The sequence below is a fragment of the Hibiscus syriacus genome, unplaced genomic scaffold, assembly GCF_006381635.1.
Source record: "Hibiscus syriacus cultivar Baekdansim isolate YM2019G1 unplaced genomic scaffold, ASM638163v2 tig00117056_pilon, whole genome shotgun sequence".
Lineage (NCBI taxonomy): Eukaryota > Viridiplantae > Streptophyta > Magnoliopsida > Malvales > Malvaceae > Hibiscus > Hibiscus syriacus.
Genome location: NW_024063539.1, coordinates 3855346 through 3865808, shown reverse-complemented (window position 1 = coordinate 3865808; position 10463 = coordinate 3855346). Strand labels below are relative to the sequence as shown.

General features: G+C 34.4%; 2 protein-coding genes across 2 annotated transcripts; both read right to left on the bottom strand.

Annotated features, from left to right (window-relative positions):
• Positions 1 to 2804: 2804 nt before the first annotated feature.
• LOC120198374 (NAC domain-containing protein 96-like) lies at positions 2805 to 5291 on the bottom strand. The gene is made up of 4 exons (XM_039199728.1): positions 4689 to 5291; positions 3672 to 3944; positions 3033 to 3283; positions 2805 to 2940 (listed from the first exon to the last, which is right to left on the bottom strand). Exons 1-3 carry the CDS (start codon positions 5196 to 5198, stop codon positions 3206 to 3208), a joined length of 861 nt encoding a protein of 286 aa, XP_039055659.1. The 5' UTR covers positions 5199 to 5291; the 3' UTR covers positions 2805 to 2940; positions 3033 to 3205.
• Positions 5292 to 6373: 1082 nt separating this feature from the next.
• LOC120198373 (polyadenylate-binding protein 2-like) lies at positions 6374 to 10193 on the bottom strand. Its single transcript, XM_039199727.1, has 9 exons — positions 9944 to 10193; positions 9210 to 9328; positions 8222 to 8878; positions 8043 to 8120; positions 7871 to 7960; positions 7523 to 7654; positions 7172 to 7348; positions 6892 to 7095; positions 6374 to 6814 (listed from the first exon to the last, which is right to left on the bottom strand). The coding sequence occupies exons 1-9, from the start codon at positions 10191 to 10193 to the stop codon at positions 6569 to 6571; spliced, it is 1953 nt and encodes a 650-aa protein (XP_039055658.1). The 3' UTR covers positions 6374 to 6568.
• Between the last annotated feature and the right edge of the window lie 270 nt (positions 10194 to 10463).

The following is a 10463-nucleotide window of genomic DNA, read 5'->3' as shown; positions in this document are numbered from 1 at the left end:
AAATTAAAACATTGTAAAATAAAATACTCCAAAAAATAACATAGGATAAAAAGATAATTTATAATAAAAATATTACTATTATAGCTATAAATCTCATCATTAATCAATTAACGGCTAATAAAGTTTATTTTGACCAAAATTGAAATATTATGGAATAAAATACTCAAAAGAATAACATAAGATAAAATGATAATTTATGATAAAATTCTTATCATTATAGCTAAAAATTGATTTCAAATTTTCACTAATAAAAATTTGGCCTTTGTATAGTTTTTAAGTGAATATAAATGATCAAACACTTTAGATTGTACTCTCATTTTTTTCCTATTGAATCTTCTTCTCCTCCTAGTCCCTTAACCATTCAAAGGTGGTTGTTTTGATTTACGTTTTAGTCCTACAAATATGTCCATTTGGACATATGGGTTGTTGTTATTCAGCCACGTTGAAAATAGTCCTTTTTTTCAATTAAAAATTGATTGAAGAGAAGATAAAGCGTTGATGATTCCCCCATCTTCTTCACCAGCGAATATTTATAGAAATGTTGGCCTTTGCTTTTGACAAAAAAAAAATGAAAATGAAATTAAAAATCTATCAACTTGCATGATGCCAACACAGTGTATATTTGGAATTTAATCATGGTTTGGATATTTACTATTTAGGCACTAATTGAAACAAAGGAAATATAAAATGAAAAGACAGAGAGAAGGTGGTGATTTGGCTTTTGTTAAACAAATAACAATGCTTGCAAGTTGGTTTGGCTATAAATTCTCAAGTAAAAGTTAGGTCAGTTGAAGGCCAACGCTAAAAACTTTATTCAAAATAAAAGGGCCTATGCATATTTTGTCCAATCAATTTATGTTATGTAATTGATCCTTAAATTATTTTATTTATTCAACCCTTGAGTTTTGAATATATGATTAACTCCTAAACTTATATTATATATTTATTTTAGTACTTAAACTAATGAATGAGCATTGAGTGTCTTTATAGTCTTAACTATTTAGTTGGTACTTAAACTTTTCTAGACTTATTTGATGATTTCTTTCTACATATTTGGTACATAAACTAGTACAAAGGACGAAATATGCAGAACCCAAAATAGAATATGATTAAATTTTAGATTTTAGATTTAATATAAATTAGTTTATATTTAAATATAAATTAATCAAAAAATATTAAATATTAAATTTAGTCGATATTTATTAGAAACGGTTTGATTTACTACATAGAACTCGATAGTACAATAAGATATTTTTTAAACTAGTAGTTATATAGAAAATTAATTAAAAATATATATAAGTATATTCATAATTATTATATTCATGTTCATATAATTATAACCAACCATTATAATACATAAATGAGTGGTTTCATAATTAGACTACATCCAAATGTTAACTCTAATAATTTCATATCGAATTTACACGTAACAAAATTTAAATTAGAATAAATTTATACTAAGAACCCACAAATAATGGTAGAACTCAAACCTAAATGCTCAGAAACTTGATTCATTCTTTATCTACTCTACAAATAAAGTTGGAAGTGTGACATATATTCTTTGGCACAAGAATAAATTTAGTCACTAATTTTTGTATTTTTTTTATTAAATTGGTTCTTATTGTTTTAGTTAAATCTAGCTGTCTACATTTCAAAAGTGCCAATTACTTTTTTAACGAAAATATTAATTAATATTTTTTAATAATTATTTTGATAAATCTGAAGTAAATACAAGGGATAGTATATATTTAAATACTCTCAACTATTTAACAATGAATGTTTATATCTTTAATATTTACAGTGCTTGAACTCAAAACCTCAAAAGATAACACCAAACTTCTTAACCAATGATATTGCTTGGTTCATAAATTTTTTAAATAATTTTAAAATGACAGCACACGTGAAAGCTAATATATATTTCATGCTAACATACAACTATTTATCTTATATTTGAAAAGAAAACCCATACATGAACTATAATATGAGATTTCATGTACACGTCATTAATAAATTAAAGCTTCAATTATTAAAAGAATTATTGTTATTTTTAAACGTTCAAGTTTGTACATTAAAAATTGTAAGAGTATTCTAGTTTTTATTGTCAAATGATTAAAAATCTTTAAAAATATATACTACTTTATAATTATCTAACTTTCTAAAAAGTTGAGAGATAGGTTTGACTATATTTTTTAAAAGTTGATAGAGAATTTTTTTAAAAAAAGTGACAGTCAAATTTAATTAAACGAGAATGAGGACTAAATTGATAAAGAAAAAAATTGAGGATTAAAATTATCATTTTTTACTATTAAGTATATCCCTAAACTCTCAAACTGAGTCCAAACACCTTATCAAATTCCTCATGAGAGACATGACACTTTCTTACCACGGTTAATTACACAAAGGACTTAATAAGAAAACAATATGAACATTAATGATTTTCCCTTCATTAACCACTATCATAGCACACCAGCATGTTCTCAAGCTCTCAAGAAGCAAAGAAAGAACATCAGTCTGCAAACAATTCTCAACAGTTTCAATCCAATTTATTTAGATCAAACAATTTGAGTTGGTTTATCTGCCATAGGCTGTGGGTTCAAAGCATCTGACCAATAGCAAACATGCTTAAAGAAAGAATGGGTTTCCCAAAGTTGTTTTCTTCACCTCTGCTGCAATGAGAAAGTTCATAAACAGGCTAGGATAAGAAAAATAATGGCAAGTGAAGCCATTAGAGAATTGAGTAGAAAGTATTTCTCGACCCATCATCATTGCAGAAACAGGGGAACATGGAAGTCGGGTGAAGGACCTGATCTCGAAATTTGTCTGATAATTCTGCTTAAGGAAAAACTCATCTGATAATTTTATACGTCTGTAATGTAAAGCTTCTTGATAACGTAAATTCTTCTGAAGTGATATTCCTGATATTAGGCACATGAGTGCAACCTGCATGGTAAGGCCAAAAAGATATATTTAACCAAAGCTCCCCTTATGTCATCGATCCAAGCGCTTACCAGCAAACGAGGAAAGAAAATCACCTTACGAGGTGAGTGATTCTGCCATTAGATTTCTCTCTATTCATATTTGAAAATTTTCTTGTTTCCTATTAGGTTCTCAAATATATATATATATATATATATATAAACCATTCTCTTCATATTCCGAAGGCAACTGCTCCTATTTTCTTCATATGGTGTATCACAAAAACCCATCAAACCAGATCTTCCAATTCTATGAAATCTTCTTCTACAATTGACTGTAATTCATTGGCGGTTAGTCGAGATCCCATCTGCATAACAGCCATTGTACAGAAAAACTCGTTCAGTTTGAAGAAAGAATGCATCATCTTATAAAAGTTTAAACCGGCTTAACATTGTGTTGGCAACAATTACTTCAAGATCCTGAATATGAATTTCCATTAAAAAACCAGTTTGAAAACAATCGTGTTATAAAAAAAAGTTCTGCAGTTTTTTTTTCGTTAGGATAAGAACGGGAGCTTACCTGTTAATGCATGCCAAAGATTCAAGTTATTTGATATGAATTGAGATCTAGAATACATGCATGTATTGATAGAAATGTTCTAAAACCCATGACTGGTTGCACAAAATAAGCATCTACATAAAATAATGGCAGTAATATAGTTTCCATGAAGTAAAATATGCTCAAACAAGGGTTACCAGATCATTGGGCAGGTCTGGAGGGATGCCTGAAGGTAACTCTAAACTGGCAAGAGAAGCAGGTTTAGTTGCTATTGAAGTAGCTAGCTCTTTAGTGAATTCACCACCTTTGATTTCAGCTTCATGAATGCAAGGTCTGAGAAATCCATTGGGCCTAACACCAATGTGACGAAAAGCTGAATCACTTTCTTCTGCGGAACAACTAAAAAGATTCTCCGAAACATTATTTCCCGTATGAGGTTCAACAAATACTCGGCAGAGGACGAAAGAAGCCTGCAGATGGTCCAAACATCAATTTCATGGAAGTAAGAGTCCCAGACCCTCCCCCACCATTGAAACTAATCTAAAAATATATTCACATCTTTGGCATAGCATATCTCAAAAACAAAATATCATATTTTGAAAGAGTAAGCACATAAAAGTCAGGATTTACTAAGACTTTACAACAATATTTAGGAAGAAATTTACATACAGATAGACTCTTATCCAATAGTGAAACGCAGAAACAATAATCAAATAACCCCCATGTGTCACATTGCATCAATTTGTTTATCCAGCTGAACGGAAAACCAAGGTTATGTTCACTAAAACGATGAACCATCTAAATCATTTAAGAAGAACAACAATGCATCCTTTCAGAAAACCATGAAGATCAACAAACTAACAAACAAACAAACAAGTCAGAACCAAAATTAGCCCAATCAAATTTGGAAAAACTTCGAATAAGTTTTGAAAATCATTTTGCCCCAGCGGTGAAAAGAACCAAGGTCAATAATACAGGGGAATGGGGCTTTAGAACATTATAGAGAAGCATTAGAAAACATAGCAAAAGCAGGGTGGGTTTTGTTGGAGATGACACAATTAAATCTGTAATAGATACAAAATTTGTCAGTTTCATTTAATCACTACCTACCAAACATCAATAACAAGAAGCAATCACCTAAATATTAGCCCATACAACCTCTTAAAAAAGGAAGGGCAAAGTAAAACAAAGTAAAGTTACTTTAGTTTTTTTACCTTGAGATGATGAAGCAGGGCATATTCATACATAATCCAGGGTGTCCTGACTTTTGCCTTAACTGAATTAACCGCATAATATACAAATTTAGCTTTAGTTCCCAACACTACATTTCCACCGTCAAGCACATCCTTATCTTTCCCTATTCTCCTCCAAAACCCTCCCTTTGCTCTTCTCCTCATTTTCTCCCTTCCTTTACTCTTCGTATAACAAAACCAGTGCCTTTTCCTCCCCCGATATCCGTGCACAAAGCAAGTGCCATCAGGCAAATCAAACGGTTCGTAATCGTACAAATTAACCTCTCTTATCAAATCGCAGCCGCAAATATCAACGGGATCGGGGGCGACGGAGTTGTTTTTCCCGGTGAGATAATAATCAAAAAGCACCTTTTTGGAAGGGTAGAATGGACAACCTTGCGGAATATGATGTATGGATTTAGTCCTCGATGAATCCCCTCCTTTTCCTCTTGTATCAATCAATGGAAGAATCGAATCTTGATTGTTGCACATTTGGGAATAGCCGAATCAGAGAAGAAAAATTGTTCTTTTTCCAGGAATCGAAAAGGAGTGGTTTTTGGTTAGAAAAGGATTTTACGGATTTTGTAGGAATGTAAAAAGAAAAAATCAACTGCGTGCAGCTGAAGCTTTCCTTGCAAGTGAAAGCGTTAGTATCCGGTTCATGTGTATGTGCTCCTTATCTATGTTTTTAATATTCCCTATTTAAATATCACGTTTTTATTTGTCGGTTGGTATGGTACAATGGACGTGGAGGGATCTTATTGGCTGTCATTTGAAATTGGTGACGGCGGGAATTTAGATTGTGACTAATATTTGGTCAACGTATGGAAATAATTAGCGTGAGTTGAAAGCAAAATGATATAACCTGTCAGCCGTTAGATTCAATATTCGCTTCGCTGGCAGTTTAAGAAGATTGCGGAGGTGTCAGGTAGTACGAGCAAATTGGTAATACATGGAAATATTTTAATAAAAACTCCTCGGCTTTTCCACAATAGAAGGGTGTACCAAGTATTTTCCCGGCTACCGACAGATTCAGCAACTGGACACGTGGCTTGAGGATAAAGCGATTACTAATTACCGACCACATACGAGAAAAGACAAAGGAACAAATGTCTCAACTGTCCGAAATCCGGGAGAAGTCTTAATTATTCTAAAGAAAAATAAATTCGTTTTTGTCATTTATAATTTATAATTTATATTATGTATATTTAATCCACTCATTATTAATATTAATTTAAATTATTTGAACATACATCATTTAATATGTTACTATAAAAATAAATACTTTTTGCCAACTCAAAAAGAAGTTTGAATCTTTGAGTTCTGAAGTGACAACTGCAAAAAGAAGGTAGATTCATGGACACCATGGATAGTATACACGTACTCTTTCTTCGTAAAATTGGATTTAAATCTGACCAAAACATATGGAAACAACTCGAAAGACAAGAATCAGAGATGTTTATAATCCAGGTCAGGCCACAATAAACTCCATCCAAACCAACCGAATCAAAAACATTGTCAAGCTTATAAAAAGCAACAAAAACAAAACAAGCTTACCGAGATTGAGGGATAGCTTGACCCTTAGACAGGTCAAAATTAATAACCACAAGATTTGGTCTAAAAGCAAATTTTAATGCATCAAACAAACTTAAAAGTATCCATAACATGCCAGTAAATAGAAAAACCTTAAAGCCAAACCAAAACAAACCATGTCTAGAAAGTATCAGAAACCCTAATAACTGACAAAAACAAAGCATAGATAAAAGTTCCAAACTTCGACCCTAATAAACTAAGATAGCCCAGTTCTGATAAAAAGGTCAAGCCACGTCTCTACCAAGAAACTAGACCCGAATTCCAGTCATTCAAGAAACGAGGTTATCGTTCAGGGATAGTGAAGCCAATTGGTCAGCTGGACTGTTGGCCTGCTGCTGGGCAGCAACACTCCTCAACACCTCCATGGCTTCAGCTACTTTCGCCTTCAAGGCTTCTGGGGATTCAAGGAGATGCAAAACCTCAGTTTGGTCCATCTCCAGAAGCATGCCTGTAACCTTGGCTGCTGCATCACGCTCCAGCCGTTCAACAAGAGGGTACAAGCTTTCACCAAGCATCTGCTCAACACAGATCTTTAAGCTAAATAAATAATCCGAAGTCAATCCCAACTGTCAAAGAAAACAACAGGGCTCACCGTCCTTTGCTGTTCAGGTGTCGCATTAGCAAGAGCTGTAGCCAAAGCTGGAATTGGCATATGCTGTCCGATGCCAGCATCTCTCAAGGGCATGCCACCCATGTCATATGGAACAGAAAGCATGCCTCCACCAACATTAGACAGCGGAACTTCAGGCATGTTACGACCAGGGGGATAGCGATAGGCACGCCCCCTGGGCATCATCTGGAACATTTTGGAAAAATCAGAACAAAAAAGCCAAAGCATAAGATATGTGCTACTACACATGTATACGGCTAACCTGCTGCTGCATCAATGGCATTGGTTGCTGGTTCTGTGGGACAGAACCAGCTCCTCGTCGTCCACCTGGGCGCTGGCCCTGCTGACCCTGCTGTACCATGGGAACAAAGAAGTTCGGTACAGGAGGGCCACCAGGCCTCATTCCGGGAAGCAGTTGCTGCTGATAACCAAAACTAGCCTAGAATAGGTAACATAAGAAACAAGCAATTTCACGTTCAAATCTCCCCTATCAAACTTTGTTACATTATTGAAACCCAATAGAGGTAGCAAATAATACTAACAAATCATCCAATCATCTGAAGGAACAATCATGTCAAGTAAAGAAAATTGACAAGGACTAAAGATATATTACTTGAGGAGGAAGCATGGCAGGAGGCGCTTGACCATATAAAAATTGTTGGCCAAGCCCTGGAGCACCAGGAGGGTACATTGGCATACGAGGAGCAACTGAAGGGATAAGCGGTCTCATTTGAGAAAACTGAGCCTGAAATGATAGACATATGTGAGAAAATGGCAATTGAAATTCAAATTGATTCATAGAACTATTAGAAACAATTTTTGATGGTTGAGAACATGAATTTGACAAGAATTTCAGAAGTATCAAAATACTTGTCCCTTAAAAAATGTCAAAATGGAAGTATGCACAAATAACACCAAAAAAAAATTGTATAGTCTAAGAAATTATTCTTGCTCATATTACCTGTAGCCTGGCTCTTCTCTCTTCTTTCCTTTGTGCCACTGCAACATAAAGTGGTTTGCTAACAACCATTTTACCATTCATCTCAGCAAGCTGTAGATGGATAGAAACATGTTTTAGATTACGATACCATGCTTGGGATGACCAACCAAATAGAAAAAGAATTCGAACTTACAGCACGAGAAGCTTCTTCAGGAGTAAAAAATGCAACAAACCCAGAGCCCTTACTAATTCCACTAGGGTCACGCATAACCTGTAAAATTTTGTGGGACAAAAGGGCAATGACATATATCAAGAGAAACAAGGTTACAATAGTTAGCATCAACAATCAAACAATCTAGAAGCATTTCAAACCTTGCATGAAGTAATGGTTCCAAACTCAGAAAAAAGTTCCTTCAACATTTCATCACCAATACTATCATCTAAGTTCTTAATGTATAAATTTGCACCCTGAGATTTATCTGCAGCTTCCTTCATAGTTTGCTCAAATTGGGCTTTTAGTTCATGCTCTCTTTCAGATTTTTTCTGGGCTTTTCCAACATACCACTCTTTGTCTTCAAATTTCTTTCCATTAAGAGCTTCAACAGCTTTAGCAGCATCATCAGCATTGTCAAAGTTGACAAATCCAAAACACTTCGATTTCCCATCTGCATCCCTCATAACTACAGCACTAGTAATTTCACCGTACTCTCCAAAAATTGTTTTCAGGTCTTCATCTGTTGTAGACTTGGAAAGATTTTTAACATAAACATTATTGAATTTGGCCTTATTCAATGCAGTCTCTCTTTCCTGCTTTCTAAGGAAACGTCCAACATAGACCTGCTTCTCATTAATCAACATGCCATTTAATTGGTCGATCGCATTTTGAGCAGATTCTTCATTGTCAAATTGTACAAAACCATAGCCTTTAGACTGGCCAAAACTATCAGTAGATATCTTGCATGAAAGAATGTTGCCAAATGAAGTAAATGTATCATGTAATGCTTTGTGATCGATAGACTTGTCCAGATTCTGCAATCAAACCAAAAAACAAAGGTATAGGTAAATATAAAAAGCCAATCATATCATTTTTCAACAGAGAAATTATGCATGTTGTAAATAATTGCAGCAAAAAGACCAAGGAAAGTCAAAGAAATGATCATTTGAAAATGTATTTGCATGAAAGTTTAGCATGCAGGGCGAGAGTATACACAGGAAGGACCAACACCTCTAAAAGACACCGTAACATACAGCCAAATTTATCATTCTTGTGATTTAAGAAGAGAAAAATCAGTAAGAGTGAAATAGCAGTGGAAGAAAGGGGAAGGGGGGGAGAGGTTGGACGTTGAAAACACACTAATACCTTGATAAATATGTTTGCAGTGCCAGTCTTACGTAGACTAGGATCACGCTGAGAATACATGATACGGATGGACTTATTATTCAGCGGAGTAAAATTCAGTAGATCCATTGCCCTAGCCGCTGCAGGAAATAATAACAAAAAGGCACCATCAACTAACTTGAAGAATTCAAAAGAAAGAACATATTCCCTATATGATAATTATCTAAAACATGAACTTAAAAAAGCTCATGAAGCTTCTTTTATTTTTTAAAGTGCTCGAGCAACTCAATGAAATGCTAGGCAGAAGAGATAAAAAAGTCAGTACTTCAACTTCAATTATATTCACACTTACTGAAGACATTACCAATTACAAGTGGAAATCAGCAAATTGCATTGATACAACAATACAAAGATAAAATCCGCAATTAGATTAATTTAGTGATGCAATCAGCAGTCGAAATGTCATAAATGCAGGAATTTTTTTGAATCCAATATCAATGTATTACGAGGAAAGCTTTGTTAAAGTAATGAATAAATAATCCTTACAATGTCTAGAGAGCGGATCCTTTCAATATAACAAATTTTAATACATCGAAGGTTATGGAATAACCAAATATTCATAAAACTTGTCAAAATTCAATAATTTATGTTCATATTATAGAAGAATTCGCAATCAAACTAATTACTCCAAGCATCCTTAGATATTAAATCACTGAATAAAGGATAAATCTTTAAAAGTGAAATAGAAGTCTAACCATCACGAAGGTTGTTATAATTGACATAGCCATAGCCAAGAGAGCGGCCTGTGGCCAAGTCCCGGCAAACCCTCACTGAGGCAACCGGAGCCACCTGGCTAAACAGTTGGTAAAGCTGCTCATCGGTAACAGTAACATCAAGATCCCCGACATAGAGAGACGTGAGCATGAATTGCGCTCCACCAGCTCCCGGAGCGACGCCGTTTGGACCGGAAACAAGCGCCTGTTGCTGAACCTGAATTTGCGCCATCCTCGAGAAAAAAACTTAACCCTTACTCTCCTGGATCTTTCTCCTTTTTTTTTGAAATTTTTTCCTTTTTTGTTTCCCTCTCCTATTGCTAATAAATGGAAACTCTAGAGAAACACACAGATAAAAATATGCGGGATATTTTTGGTATTAAAGAGGAGGGGAGAGGGGGATAAAATGGGGATAGAATCGTCGGAAATCCGGAAGACAACCGGACGGGAGATAACGCCGACGGAGTATTTAAGAGATTTTTCGGTGGAAAAATAGGATTTT